Source organism: Rhinopithecus roxellana, chromosome 4 (assembly GCF_007565055.1).
Source record: "Rhinopithecus roxellana isolate Shanxi Qingling chromosome 4, ASM756505v1, whole genome shotgun sequence".
Lineage (NCBI taxonomy): Eukaryota > Metazoa > Chordata > Mammalia > Primates > Cercopithecidae > Rhinopithecus > Rhinopithecus roxellana.
Genome location: NC_044552.1, coordinates 6,610,276 through 6,626,142, shown reverse-complemented (window position 1 = coordinate 6,626,142; position 15,867 = coordinate 6,610,276). Strand labels below are relative to the sequence as shown.

The 15,867-nt window shown below is 43.3% G+C and overlaps 1 protein-coding gene and 1 non-coding gene across 7 annotated transcripts in view; both read left to right on the top strand.

The window, feature by feature from the left end:
• Positions 1 to 15,867, top strand: part of PHACTR1 (phosphatase and actin regulator 1) — a 336,171-nt gene that overhangs the window by 248,774 nt on the left and 71,530 nt on the right. For all 6 annotated transcript variants that reach the window (XM_010357137.2, XM_030928570.1, XM_010357141.2 and 3 more), the window contains one exon: positions 3,140 to 3,461. In XM_010357137.2, coding sequence (XP_010355439.2) covers positions 3,140 to 3,461 — 322 coding nt within the window. The remainder of the gene's footprint in view (positions 1 to 3,139; positions 3,462 to 15,867) is intronic.
• On the top strand, positions 11,639 to 11,799 carry LOC115897231. Its single transcript, XR_004057147.1, has one exon. It is a non-coding gene; the product is annotated as a U1 spliceosomal RNA (small nuclear RNA).

The window sequence follows — 15,867 nt, the reverse complement described above, 5'->3', positions numbered from 1 at the left end:
GTCAGGCTGGTCTCGAACTCCTGACCTCAAGTAATCCACCCACCCCGGCCTCCCGAAGTGCTGGGATTACAGGGTGGGCCACCATGTCCACCTGCACTGAACCTTCTAAGAGCCATGTAAGTGGACCCTTCAGTAAGAGGAACTGGACAATGGTGTTGAGTTTTTCTGTGTCTCAGCACTTTGGAACTAGCTAGCCTGTTAACTTAACTGCCTGTTAAGTTCCTGAATGTGGTGACTTTGCACCATGTGCATGAGGGGTCACAATGAACAGGATAAGCCCTTGGGAATGAACATGCGGAAGGCTTCTGGTTATGATTGGTTTGCATTCTGGTGTTGGGGAGCAATCTTATCAGGCCCCCGAAATGATTTTTCACATAAATTTTCTGTGTCTTAGCTGTAGGATCGGAAGTTTAGTGTCCATACACCACAACTGCATGATCCTAAAATTATAATCCATTTCAGGCTCACATGTCCCTCCTAGAGTATCTATTTCTGGGGAAGGTGTGAATTCATCCCACAGCAGAGCATCATAACTTTGGCTCATTCTGTAAACACGATTTGCATCTCTTGTGATGTGAGCTGGGCACTGAAAAAGATGCTGAGGTTTGAGATACAATAATAAATCACACACCGTCACTGTTCTCCGGGAGAGGAGACAGTTATGTAAACAGGAAATGCAGCATAGTGTCTTCAGAGACCCTGTTTCGTCATCTGCAAACATGAGATAATAATGGCATCTACCTCAGAATTGTAAGGATTCAACTGGTTGGAATACAAAGAGCCCTTAGAACAGTATCTGGCACATAGTAAGCATGATAGAAGTCTTGATTATCATGACTGTCGTCATTCCTGCTATCATCATTAACACAATTAACGCGGACATAATGTGCATCCACGTTCCCACTCTCTTTCCACAGAGTGGGAAGAAAGATGATCAAGGAAGGCTTTTCAGGGGGGATTATTTGTGAGTTGGATCTTGAAGGGTGACTAGTAATTGACCAAGAAGACAAACAGAGGAGAATATTCCAAACTGAGGGAAAGTGACATGCAAAGGCCTAGGTTTATGGAAATATCAGGCAGTTTAGGAAACTCAACAGTTCAGGAGTGAGGGTGGATGGTATGGGTAATGGTGAGAAAAGTGGGCTGGAACTAAAGAGGAGGTGGGGAAGCCATGAGTGCTTCTCTTCAGTTCCTTAGTGACAGGGAGAGGCATCTGTGGAGGGTGAGGATCCTGGAGGAAGCTGGGGAAGACTGCAGCAGCTCTTGGGAGAATGGCCAAGGCCACCTGGTCAACTTTGTTGAGGGTGGAGACCCTGAATCCATGGGCCACCAAATAAGTAGAATCCACAGGAGAAGAGTGATCTGGGCCATAGGAGAGAGTCTGCTCTGGCTTTTCAGGTGCCATGGGTAAGGTTATTTCCAACTGAGGGAACCAGAGCAAACTTCATAGAGGTACAATGTGGACATGAAGAGATGAACCAAGCAGCAGCCAGCTCATGGAAGGCCTTGAATGATGTATCAGGAAGGTTTAGTCCGTGGATTGGTTTTAAACTGAGGAGCAACGTGATCAGATTTGTGCTCTAGGAATGTCATTTTGGCAGGACTGTGAGTTAGACTGGAGGAAGTCCACGTTTAAGGCAGATAGATCATTAGATCCTCTGAGATGGAGAGTCAGAACTGTGTGGTGCTCCCCAGCAGGGGGTGCCAGTGCACCACTGAGACTCCCCACTCCTCCCTGCTGTGCTTTTCCACATCATGCTTCTCCCAGGCAAGCCGCAATCCACAGGGTTCAACCAGGTTCCCCTCCAGTGCTAGGTGATTTCCAGAAATGTGGGGTACAGCGGCAGACTACATCTTCCCAAAAATACCCTGGGGTCTAGTCTGACTCTGAGCCCCTCAAACATGAAGGATCTCTAGGAAGCTCAATGGCATTGTCATGGAACCCAGCAGTTGGTCCTAGAGTCCAGCAGACTAGAGTCCCCTGTGGGAGCCTCCTTACTGTTTCAGCAGCCCACACTTGACTGGGCCCACCTATCCAGCAGTCACTCTCACTCCTGCCCCAGTCGTGCACCCAAGCCAGGATCTGCAAAAACTAATCTTTACAAAGCATCCTCTCAAGGCAGGATGGTCATCCCTCGGTGACAGAAGAGGGAATTAAGGTTGGCAGCAGTAAAGGCACTTGCAGAGTGACATGGTGTTGGTGGACTTGACCCTAGGGCTGGCTTTAAATCTCATCCCTGTTGGGAAGTTCCAGCTTTGAAAGGATCTGTTCACATCATACTGGCAAAATTGTAGACATATCTTGTAGACTGGCATGTCTCGGTCTGTTTTGTGTTGCTCTAACAATACCTGAGGCTAGGTAATTTATGAAGAAAAGAGATTTCTTTAGTTCACAGTTCTGCAGACTGGGAATTATGAGAAACATTGTGCTTCTGGTGAGGGCCTCTGGCTGCTTCCACCTACGGAGGAAAGCAGAAGGGGAGCTGGTATATGCGGAGAGCATATGGCAAGAGAGGAAGCAAAGGAGAGAAACTGAGGAACCCAGACTCTTTTTAACAACCCACCCTCCCTTGGGAACTAATCCGTTCCTGGGAGAGCTAAAACTCATTCACACCCACCACTAACCTATTCATGAGGGATCCACACCCGTGACCCAGGCGCCTCCCACTAGGCCCCACCTGTTAAAGGTTGCACCTCCTGACATCCTTATATTGACAATTAAATTTCACCATGAGTTTTTGCAGGGACAAACTGCATCCAAACCATAGTTTGGCATATCCTAGCAAAGGTTTCCTTGACGGTCCATGCGTGTCCATGAGCAGAAGAGCTCATCACATGCCTCCTTCCTCCTGCCTATCTGGGCTGCTCCCAAGTCTCTGTTTGACATACTGTGCATTAGACACCACTAATGTCTGGGTTCCTGAAGGCCCTTACGGCCAGTGCAAGTGCACTTGGAGTAGGAAACGAGTCAATGGATGCTTGCTGAGTAGCACTCATCATGCTGGTGTCTCCAGTTGACACATTTTACCTAAGAGGCGCACCTCAATGGCCACAGTTTCCAGGTGAGCGCATCTGGTGTTCTGGGTTTCTTCTGATGCCCCCAAACTCACGTCTCCCTCTCACCCTCTTTCTGCCGTAGATCCTGGCGCCCCTGTGAAATTGCCTTGTCTGCCAGTGAAACTGTCGCCTCCGCTACCTCCAAAGAAAGTCATGATCTGTATGCCCGTGGGGGGGCCAGACCTCTCGCTGGTATCCTACACAGCCCAGAAGAGCGGCCAGCAGGGCGTGGCCCAGCATCACCACACTGTCCTGCCCTCCCAGATCCAGCACCAGCTGCAATATGGCAGCCATGGCCAGCATCTCCCCTCCACCACCGGCTCCCTCCCCATGCACCCCTCGGGCTGCAGGATGATAGACGAGCTCAACAAAACGCTGGCCATGACCATGCAGAGGCTGGAAAGGTAAAGGTGGGCACCAGGAGGGAAGACGGGAGGAGAGGGATTGGCTGGGGAGAGGGGCTTAGTGATTTGGACCATGACTTAGGAATGTGAACAAGGGGTCATCCCCACTGGGGGAAAATATTTGAAAGTAAAATGAGACAAAAAACTGAAGGTCAAAGCATGGAAGAAAAAAAATGTTGCCAATTGAAAAGCTCTAGAATAATCACATTTATCAGAAAGAAAAACTAACATTCATATATATGTATATGCTTATATATACACACAGTCCTCAGTGTCATCAGTAGGTTCATGAAAATTGCAACTTCAGTAAAATAAAATCTCCCAAAACCAATTTAACCATAGACTAATTGATACAAACAAGACTTAGGTTCCTACGGCATATTTCTGGTCACAAAAATATCACCAAACTTATTAATAAAGACCAGAACACTTCTAATATTAAACATTGAAATAAAAGTGAGCTGTACATACGTTTAAGAAAGATTAATAAAAACAAGGAAGGTGATTACCCAATTATTCCTGTTCAGGGTGGTGGCTAGCCAGAGCGTGTCCCAGCAGCCCAGGGCACAAGGCGAGATCTGGCCCTGGTCGGACATCATCCCCTCGCAGGGCGCGCTCACACCCACACCCACACTCTCTCAGACCTAGGACAGTGTGGACACACCATTTCACCTGACATGTACATCTTAGGGATGTGAGAGGAAACCTGAGTACATGGAGAAAACCCATGCAGTCGTGGGGAGAACGTGCAAACTCCACACAGACGATGGCCCCAGCTGGGAATCAGTTTTTTTATTTTCTCATCAATGTTATGGTAAAATTACATTGAATGAAATGACTTTATTCAAGGACCTGCCATATATCCATCTTTGCATACGGGTGAGTGTATACACATACACACACGCATACACACACACATGCACGCACATATTACGTCTATAAGCATTAACGTTTTGTGAAAAAATATATACATAGTCATTAATAGCGTTTATTCCTGGGGTGGAGAAATGGGGAGAAAATACTTTTATATTTCATATCTTTCTATACTACTTTTTAATTCTGTGAATATTACTTTTATGATACCCAAAGGATTCAAATGTAAAATAAGAAAAGATGAGGGTTGGCAGGTGTTGGAGGGAAACAGGAGGGCTGGGGAAGGTGGGAAGATACACCCTGTTCTTGCTGATGGAGGAAGCAGAGTCCCAGGCTCTGATTATATGTGCATGTGCCACTAATAGTTGGCCATTATCAAGGCAGCTCCCTCTTTCACCAGAATCTGCCTCCAATCGCTCTTCAGGGAGAGTTGCAAAGATGACCCCACAGGCAGGCCTGCAGCCACGACCCTAACTCACCACCACCTAGGGAGATCTTTCAAACTGGTTCTCAGTTACTCTTGATCACGTGTGCATGCATGATCATGTGTGTGTATTCAAACACCGCCACCTACCTCTCATCCAAGAAGGGACTGGGATTTCCCACTGGGGCTCTGAGGCACAGTGCTTGACTGAGTGCCCTGGTGTGATAAGAAGAAAGTGTGTCTATGAGGTGCAAAGAATGTGTCTGACTGGGAGCTGAATGCTTGTCCTGTAGTAACGGCTGCTGGCCACTGGGTCCTATGGATGGAAAATGGCAGTCTGGAGGTCCCAGCGAATCACCACAGAGCCAAAAGTGAGATGCACAGTTGGGAGCTTCAGGCTGTGTTTTCCTGACTCTGGGTGGCCTTCTCTACTCCTGCCTGTCAGCTAAGTGTTCTGCATTTGGGAAAGGAGCAATTCATCTGGAGGTTGCTGTGTCTAGGAATTCTGACTTGATTACTTGTTGTTAACACCTGCCCTTGCTGCAAAAGGAAAAACACAAAATTTTATTTGGCCCCTTGCTATCATTTGCAACTATTTGTTTTATTAATTAGAACAATAATAATTTAAAATGTGGGTGGCACCTTTTAATCCATCACACGTACACATTATTGTCACTGTCATTGTCATCTTATTTAATCCTCACATCACCTACGGAAACTGAGTAGATGGAGAAACTAAGGGAGGTTCACTAAGTTCCCCAAAGCCACTTTCTCAAAGGGTGGCCCACAAATAGCTTATCTCATGTCTGCAACCATGTAAGTGCAGACATTGAGAACAAGCTTTTACATACTCTTATAGCAATATGACAGAATATTTTCATGTCTGTTGAATCTTGTCATTAAAAAGGGCTTCATTATTTTTATATTTGTGTTATATTTTACAAAAGCATCAGTTTGTGATGGATTGAAAATTGAAAGAACTAAACAGTAAGAACTGTTTCTTCCCTGTAGACATCTGGAAAACACTCCCCTACGCAGTAAGTTGAGAGGCCAAGCCTCCAGCCTGGGCCTCTCCAAGTCCAGAGCTCTTTGTACTAACACACAGCTGCTTCTTAAGGACAAGTAGCAGCCAACATCATTGCAGCCACCCCCAACCCCATGTCTACATGCACCCAGTAAGTTTTCATATCTCTCATGAGCTTCAATCATCAGAAAAGATACTTAGATAGTATATTAATAAGATATTGCTAAATATGCTTCCACTTAAAAAAAAACACCCTATTAAAAGGTTCAGTTAAAGATGCTAACTGACAAGTTTTATAATATCTGTGGGTATTTGTGGGATATTTCAGTTTAATTTAGACCAATGGGTAGATCTAGTGGGATATGGGAATTTTGTAGGGGGCAGGGTATGCAGCATGATCTCAGCAGCAGAGCCAAGGCAGTCTCTCCGCTTTGTCCCAACCCAGATTCATTTCCTCCTTCCTTCTCCTTCACTTCCCACTCGAGGTCAAAGCATAGGGCTGTCCTAACAGATCAACCAGAATGCAGAGATTAATGCATGCATCAGTTTGACAAGATCGCCACCCCAGAGAAAGAGAGGCCCTCTTCCCAAACAAAGATTGGAGAGATTGTTCTGAGTGTCCCCAGTCATCTCCAGGAAGAATCTGAGAGTAGGCCAAGGTCACAGGCCACACTTTTCAGTGCGGGGAGGGAATCACCAGCTGTCCCGGGTAATTTCCCCCTGATTTTTACTACCTAAAAATTCTCCCTGTTGCCTGTCAACATGATTTCATTCTTGTTCTAACCAAATTTTATACAGAAAGAAAGAATCATTTCTCTATCCTCCTGGCAATTTCCAGTGACCCCAAAAAAACTCTGCAAGAAGGGAGAGGCATTACCAAACACTCAGGCATCCTGCCTTCAGAGTTCCTTGGACCGGCCCCCTGTTTGTGCCATTGCTGCCCCCTGAAATCTCAAAGAATGTCACTATAGGTCATTGGTCCAGACAGACAGTCCAATCCTGATGAGAAAGTTATAGGTAATGTAAAAAGTTGAATGGTGAATTAAACAGCATCAATGCCTGACACTGGACTGTACATTTGCACAAGTCGTCTTATCACTGAAAGGGGCCTTGAAGGCCATCCAGGCCACCAAGCCCCTGCCCACAGCAGTGTTCCTGACCATTTATTCCCTGGTCTCTTCTCCAACAGGACCTTCCCCAGCTCCCAACATAGCCTGCACCATTGTCAAGAAGGTCTGGCTGTTACAAAGTCCCCTCTCTATTAAAAGTTTTACTCATTGAAATTTATATCTGCCCCTTCCTGATCTTACTTCTAATCTTCCTTTCCTGTAAAAGACTTTTAAATCTTTGAAGATAGCTACCATTCTCTTCATCTAAGGACTTCTCTAGATCTTATACCATCTTGTTTGTGTTCCCCTGAGATTATACCAAATCTGCTCTGATTTATATGGAGAAGATATTGTTTTATTTATATTTTTTATTTTTGAGACAGCATCTCACTTTGGCACCCAGGCTGTAGTGCAGTGGCATGATCATGGCTCTCTGCAGTCTCAACCTTCCAGGCTCAAGCGATTCTCCCACCTCAGCCTCCTGAGTAACTGGGACCACAGGCGCATGCCACCACACCCAGTTAATTATTTTTTATTATATTTTTGGTAGAGATGGAGTTTTGTCATGTTGCCCAGGCTGGCATCAAACTCATGGTCTAAAGTGATCCTCCTGCTTCAGCCTCCCAAAGTTCTGGCATTACAGGTGTAAGCCATGGCACACACCTGCAGAGAAGTTCTTAGACATTACCCTGCCTAAGCCTGCTTGATGGCACTAAACAATGATGTGGTTATTTACAGCTTTGGCTCACAAGATTTGGGGGAAGGAGCTAGAGTTCACCTGAAGCAAATTTAAAGGGTCATATTTATTCAGAATCACAGGGCTGCCCTAGGCAGTGGGGGCCAAGCTGATGACATCACCCACCCCTACTTCAGGACCAGGTATGTGGGTTCCAGAATTAACTGCCAGAGTTTGAATCTTAGACACACCACGTATTAGCTGTGTGACCCAAAGCGTGTGGCTCAACCTCTTTTTGATTTTCATGCCTTGTCTGTAAAATACAGATAATCATAATGCCAGCAGCCTCATTAGGGTCATTTGTGAGGATCCGATGATTTAATGAATCCAATCAGTGAGGTTATTGCATGTCACACAGTAAGCAGCTAACAAATGGTGTTGAACATTAGCCAGCATGGAAAATTTGTCTTCAATGACGCTGGAATGGTTTTGATCCAACCTTGTTGGAGATTTTTGTTTGTTTGAGTAAGTTTCCTCAAATTAGATTATCTTCATTCCCCTCACACTATTTGTGGTGAGCCACGTCTTTTTGAAGGTGATCTTTTATCATTTCAAATTTTTTTTTTTGCGTTTAGATTTCCCCTCAACTTTCCATTCTAATAAATAACACTGCATTTTTTCCCCATTTTTGTACTTAAATGTTTGCTAGCCTTTACTCTTGTTTTTAAGAAACAAGCTTTTCTTAAAGTCATTAAAGAGTTGAATTCATGGTTATTTAGTGACCCTGTTGTGGAAAGACCTTTTATTTGTTTATTTTTACTTTTATTTCAATAGTTTTTGGGGAACAGGTGGTTTTTGGTTACATGGATAAGTTCTTTAATGGTGATTTCTGAGGTTTGCGTGCACCCATCATCTGAGAAGTGTACACTGTGCCCAATGTATAGTCTTTTATCCCTCACCTGCCTCCCACCCTTCCCCCTGAGTCCCCAACGTCCATTATATCATTTTTATGCCTTTGTTATCATTTCAAAGATGATGCAGTGTTTTTATTTTTAAATATCTGCAGTAAGCTCCTTGATCTAGTTGGCATCGATCCTAGAAGTCAGTTGTAAAGTCCTAATCAGGACTCCTTTTCTTTCTGATCTTAATTCGGCTGATCTGTTTCTGTGTGTTCTAGTCTCCTATTAGTAAAATGAAGGTGGAATGTGGACCCATGTTGACCCTGAAAGAATTTTAGGAAGATTCTTAATGGACTGCACTTTAAAGAAGTCTTTCCCTTCTCAATTAGAGGCAACTTCATACTTTCAGTCACTCATGCCAAAAACCTGGAGTCACCCTTGACCCTTTCCTTTCTCTGGTCCCCCACATCTGACCGTCCGCAAATCCTATCTGGTCCACACTGGACACACACAGGGATAAGATCAACACTTCCACGTGCTCCTGCTTCCCCGGCCTGAACCTCAGTCGGCCTTGCCTGGCTTGCTGCAGTTTCCCCCACCTGTTCTTCTGCGTCCACATCTGCTCTGCAGCCCATCCCCACCACAGCAGCCCAGGCGACAGGGTTTGAGAAAGTCAGATGGTGACTGTCTTCATCTGCTAGGACTGTCATTACGAAAAAACCACACACGGCCGGGCATGGTGGCTCACACCTGTAATCCCAGCACTTTGGGAGGCCAAGGCGGGTGGATCACGATGTCAGGAGATCGAGACCATCCTGGCTAACACGGTGAAACCCCATCTCTACTAAAAATATAAAAAATGAGCCAGGCATAGTGGCAGGCACCTGTAGTCCCAGCTACTCGGGAGGCTGAGGCAGGAGAATGGCGTGAACCCGGGAGGCGGAGCTTGCAGTGAACCGAGACCACGCCACTGCACTCCAGCCTGGGTGACAGAGCAAGACTCCATCTCAAAAAAACAAACAAACAAACAAAAACACACACACACACACAGAATGGGTGACTTAGATGACAGAAATTTCTTGTCTTTCAGTTCTGGAGGCTCGAAGTCTGAGATGAAGGTGTCAGCAGGGTTTGTTTCTCCCGGGGCCTCTCTCCTTGGCTTGTATAGGTGGTGTCTTCTCTCTGTGTCCTCACGTGGTCTTCCCTCTGTGTGTGGCTCTTCCTCATCTCTGCTTATAAGGACACCAGTGATGGTGGAATAGGGCCCACACCAGTGACATCATTGTAACTGCCTCACCTCTTTAAAGACCCTACTTCCAAATACAGTCACATTCTGAGGCACTGGGACTTAGGACTTCAACGTATGAATTTATCTGGGGACACAGCTCAGCTCTTAACAATGGCTGTGCCCAAATGCTCCTGTTACCATCCAGCTCGCCAAGAGTAAAAAGCGAAATCCTCCCCATGGCCCAGAAGCCCACTCCCACTCCCAGTTCTCTTGCAAAGAAAAATCTACTGACTCTTCAAGACATTATTAAAATACCAGGTCTTCTGTGACCCCTTCTCAGATTCTGGTACAGAGCTCTGCCCTCCTGCACACACTCCTGTTGCACACTTGCATTGGGTTATGTGTTTCTCTCTATATTCTCTGTTTAATGTGAACAGGAACCGTCCTTGTCTCCTCATCTGCTATGGTTTGAGCATCTCTCCTCCAAAATTCAGGGGTTGAAACCTGAGTATTAACGGACTGCCCCTGTGGTCTCCCTCGCTTCATCGGCTCCACTCTGTGTTGCTCCCTCCTCCCTCACACAGCAACCTTCCCGCCATTCTCGCACATTCTTGGACATGCCGGATGCCTCCTGATGGGGCCTTGGCACTGTCTGTTCCCCTGGATGGACTGCCCTTCCCTCAGATATCCTCAGGGCTCCTACACTCACCTGCCCCAGGTCTCTACTCAAATGACACGTCCTCAACGAGGCCCTTCCTGTTCAAAATGGCAACCCTCCTCGCAACCTGGCCTGTTCCCCAGCTCCTTTTATTCTTATCAAAGCATTTTTCACCGTCTAATATTTTGTGTCATTTGCCTTTCGTTCAGTTTGTTGCTCTTCTCACCTAATAGAACATACAGTCCACAAGGGCAGGAACTGTTTTGTTCATGGCTGTATCCAGAGTGCCTACAACAGGGCCTGGCTAATAGGTTTGAGTGAGTGAGTGAAAAAATAACTGAATGAATGGAGAGCCTCTCGTAGCTGCAGTGATATTCTTTCGCTTATTAATCTGCTTCCTAGCGATGGATTGAGTTCTCACAAGGCATATGTTATATAAATATTCAGCAGTATTAGTGGTCTTTAACCTTTTATATTTTCTTTATTCTAACAATTTGAACTATTCCCTCTGTTTGGAATGCATTCTCTTCCATCCCGTCCTCTACTACCCACAGCAGCTTCTTTTGCAAAGAAAAATTCTTGTTCTTCAAGACATTATTAAAATACCAGTTCCTCTGTGATCCCTTCTCAGATTCCCATACAGAGCTCTGCCCTCCTGCACACACCCCTTTTGCATGCTTGCATCAGGTTATGTGTTTCTCTAGATATTCTCTCTTTAATGTGGACAAGAACCATCCTTGTCTCCCCGTATGGAATGGTTTGAGTATCTCTCTTCCAAAATTCAGGAGTTGAAACTTAATGGCCAATGTGATAGTATTAACAAGTGGGGCCTTTAAGAGATGATTAGGCCATGAGGGTTCCTCCCTCATGAATGACATTAAGACCCTGGTGTAAAAGGACTTCACACAGCAACATAAAGCTCTCTTGGCCTTCCACCATGGGAGGATGCTGCATTTCTCCCAGCCAGAGGATGCAGCCCTCACCAGACAGCCAAACCTGCCAGCGCCTTGATCTTGGACTTTCCAGCCCCCAGAACTGTGAGGAAACACGTTTCTGTTCTTTTTAAATTACCCAGTCTCGGGTATTTTATTATAGCAGCACAAATGGGCCACAATGGCTCTCGACCCTTAATCTGCCATAGTACCTCTCATGTAGGAAGTATTCTGAAACTATTTATGGAGTGGGTTTCATTAAAAGTTACTCTAATCTTTGAAATAGAAAAATATCTTACTATTACGATCAATGTTTTGTTATAAACTGTCTCAATTATAGAAACAGGCTTTTGCATACTTATCTGGCAGTGGAGATACATGATCACAAAGGTCGTTTTCCCAGGCAAGCTTATTCATTGCACTCCGTATGTGCTGACCCCTGTGATTTTCCCAAATGTGGGAAACTTGACTGCATAATTTGTGGTAGTGGGGGACTGTATTCGTGCTTTCCCCTGAAAAAAAAACAAAGGAAGAAAAGAAACAGGCTTTTGTGTGGATCCACTCCTGCTTCCCCAGTTGGGCCATTCCTGTTGTGTTGTGTTTGATGTTAGAAGCAACGTATATACAAAGTTCCTCCCTTTAGGTTAAACCTAGGTCTTTGCTTGTCATGTCTGGTAATATCAAACTTGACTCCAGATACTATAACTTTGATTATGAACCTAAGCCATCATTGAAGTACATTTTCCCTTCTTATTAATTCTCTTGGAGCAAATCCTTAATGAATGATAAAATGGGAGAGAAGTTATCATCCTCAGCTAAGGTAGGGATGCTAAGATTGCTAAGGTGTAGGGAATCGTATTTGATAGTCCAGCTCTATCCAGTGTCCTCAAACTAAACCTGAAAGTTAACTTCCAGCATTTTATGCTGAGACCTCAAAAATAGGAGCAATCATGTAAGGAGGAGAAAGGCAATGCAGGTACATCCTAGATGAATTAGAGGGAGGAGTGTGTTGGTAGACCAGGTGAGTTCACATAGGAAGAATAATTGAAATCTCTGAGTTTGATCTAAAAAGGCAAAATATGAATGAGTTTTTGTTATTAGTATCATTCATGCATGCTATCAACTGATGCAAAATATCAGTAGATATTTTTAATGATGCCTTATTTACATCCAGTGAATTTTAGTTTAGGAAAATTTTAAGTACCATACATTCAGTTCTGATGGAAATTGCCACCTATGGGCCTTATAAATGAAAAAGTAAATTCGTTTCTAATAAATTTATTCTTTATCTACCTCTTCCTGTCCAAAGTCCCTGAGCAGCTAGATGAAGAAAGCTCTGATATTTGCCAGGAAAAAATTTCAGGCAATTACTGACTTGTAAATCTTGAATGAAAACAGGCCCTGTGAAAAGAAAGGATGGTACCTGTGTTTGCTTAGCAAACAGAATATCCACCAATTCTTTGCTCAGTGTATTTTCTAGACCAGGCTCCGTGCTTGGCACTGGGGATGTAACAGTGAACAAAATACAGAAGATACCCTCAGTGCAGCTTAGAACCTGCTGGGAGTATAGACTGGGCAGATCAGTACCCGTGAGAGTATAGGGAAGGAGAAGAATGGGCAACAGGAATGTCAACTGGTCTATGAAATTCGGAGTTGTCTTCTCTGAAGAACCGCATTTAAACTAAAAGCTAAAAGAAAGGAATAACCAGATGGAGAGGAGAAAGGGAATGAGAGAACATTTAGGCAGATTAGAGGAAGGGGTGATATACTATCTCCAGATAGTGAATGAGGTTTTTAATAAGAAAAGGAAGTTGGCATTTATTCTCCAGGTTTTCAGAAGACATGGCATAGAGAATGAGATTGATGACATAACATTGTAATCAGATATAAGGAAGAACCAACAGAGAGGACACTGAAGATTTTTAAGAAAAATCAGGCCAACAGGAGTCCCAAATGGTTTACTCATGTATTTATGTAGAGAAAAAACATACAGGTGGGATCAGCTGCTAAGGACATATTCAACTCTGTAACTGCAGATTAGATATATTGAAGTAGGTTAACTCTCATGTGAAATTTTGGAGAAATAGAATGGCTTTACCTCTGCTGGCATATTCGATGTACATCTGTGTTAGCATAGATAAGCCAGTCCAATCTGGATGGTCAACTAGATGCAGGAAAGTTCCAGAATTATCTTGAACTCTTAGCAACACCCATTGATCACTGCATGCCAAGCATTGTAATAGGCACAGAATGACAAAGCAATCTTTCCTTTAAAATAATGACATTGATAAGTTCATATAAATAGTTTATTATTTCTTATAATGTCCCCTTTTTACATTTACATATTAGCTGGAGATTAATTTGTCAAGAATATTGAAAAAGGAATGGTTTTTACAATGGACAGAAGAAATTGAAATCAGTAGACCCCAAAATCCCTCCAAGCTCTAGAATTCTATTATCCCATGATTATTTTTAGGCCTTTCAAAGAGTGTAATACAATTTATAATCCTTGGATAAATACATTTCATGGTGACAATTACTTTTCTTCATGTTGCCTCAAAGGTCACAGGAAATTCTAAAGAATAATTCTGGCTGCTAAACTAGATGATCCCTAGGGTTTCTTTTAGCCTGAACAGTCTAACATAATTATTGTATTGGCTTGTGTCTGTAATGTTTCACCTGCTAATTAGGGTGTTCCCTGATAATACACAGATGTGAATCAGTGCCTCAGCAAGAATGAAACTCTGAATACCTAGGTGTTATTTGCTTGTGAAGTGGTGTTGCTGTGAAGTTCCATGTTTCTTCATGACATAACAAATGGCCTACATTGTTAAATGAAATATGTTTCCAGGGAAAGATTCTCTTCTTATGGTGATGATCATCTCTTCCACATCTCACACAATTCCAGTTAGACATTTGTCCTTGCCCCTTGGAAGCCAGCACTGTCAATCTCTTACTTTAGGTCAGTTATTTGCTTTTAAAGCCTATATTTATCATCTTTAATTGGCTACACGTACATGTTGTTTTTCAGATTTAACTGCTCTTCCAACGTACAGGATGTGGTTTTAGTGCAAAGTAATGTCATTATGAGCAAGACCCGTCCTTCCCTATAAGGTTGGCAAGGAAATTGTCTAACCAATTTCCTAAGTTAATTGTTTAACTTTAAGGAAAGTTAAAATGAGACTGTACAAACCATTAACACCTTTTTAAGGCTAAGAAGATGAAAAAACAAAGAAGTGTATTTTCAAAAGAAAGTGAATCTGCTTTTGATTTTTTTTGTTTGTTTGTTTGTTTGCTTCAATAGAAATCCTGCCCTTTTCCAGTGCACAAATATTAATTATTTGATCTTGGAAACCATTGTCCAGAAAGTTTTGTGAATCAAAACTATTAAAATACTAAAGGAAATATTTTAATAAATTAGTGGGTAATATCTATAATGACTAACTTATGATAAATTGTTGGTGTTGACATGCACTCCTGGTTAAAACAGCAGCTCTCAGCGTTGATGTCCAGGAAGCACACTGCACCAGCATTACCTTCTAATTTCACAACTGCCTGTGAGGTGGGCACCTAGGTTTCTCCATTTAACTGAAGAGGAGCCAAAGACCAAGAGACTAGGTTAGGTTAGCGAATGGTCCAGCTGGGACTTGCACAGTCCTGCTGACTCTGTGTCCCGCCTTCTTAGTACCCATGCTCAACCAAGCATGCTAGAACACCCACCAGCGTCTAGGGACAAAGTCAAATAGAAAAGCCACCACTGGTTTCTCCATCAGAAATAGAGAGTGCTGGGAGGGATGGGCTGTTGGTCAAACTCTGTGTGTCTTATGGTTTTGTTCATCACATCCCAATCCCAGACAGTATTTCAGAAATGTGGGTCATTGGTCCCTGAAAGGACAGAGGCTGTGAACAAATTAATTTAAATCCATTACCACTGCTGAAAAAAAAAAAAACTCAAAATACGTTTTCTATTCAGGAAGGCTCAGTACCCTCGTCTATATATAGAACAGCATAGTTTCCTGCTGACTAAAGTTCAACAAAAAACAAAAGCTTTAATGTTACATGTCTTATCTTAGAAGGCCAATCCTAGGCCATGATAAACCACACAATGTATGCCTGCTTTCTTAAAAAGAAGCTGATTAACTATTTTCTTGGGCTACAGTGGTTATTTCTGCTATTTTTCAGCCTCAGGCACTGCAATTTGCAGCATAATTTCTCACACATTTTTGGTCTCCAGGAGGAAAGTGGCTGATTGTTCTCTCTCCCCTCTGAAAACTCTCTTCATAACTCGTGCAGACTAAATTACAAAAGCTGTTCCTGTTGAAGTTTAATTTGGTTTTCAGTGTCATATTTGTAGATTATAAATTTTCTCTGTCCTTTGAGGAGATTAATGTCTTTTTTTTTAACAATGGATGCATTTAAAATCAGATACCAGAAAGCAATATTCCCTTTATTACGTGTTTTTCTTTAGAAATGATAGTGAAATGGATCCCACCAATTTTAGAGAAAGATTAAGGATTGAAAAGAGACAGTGATTTTCAATTTTATGACCTGCACTTGATTCCCTACAAGAGTTTCAAAGGTGT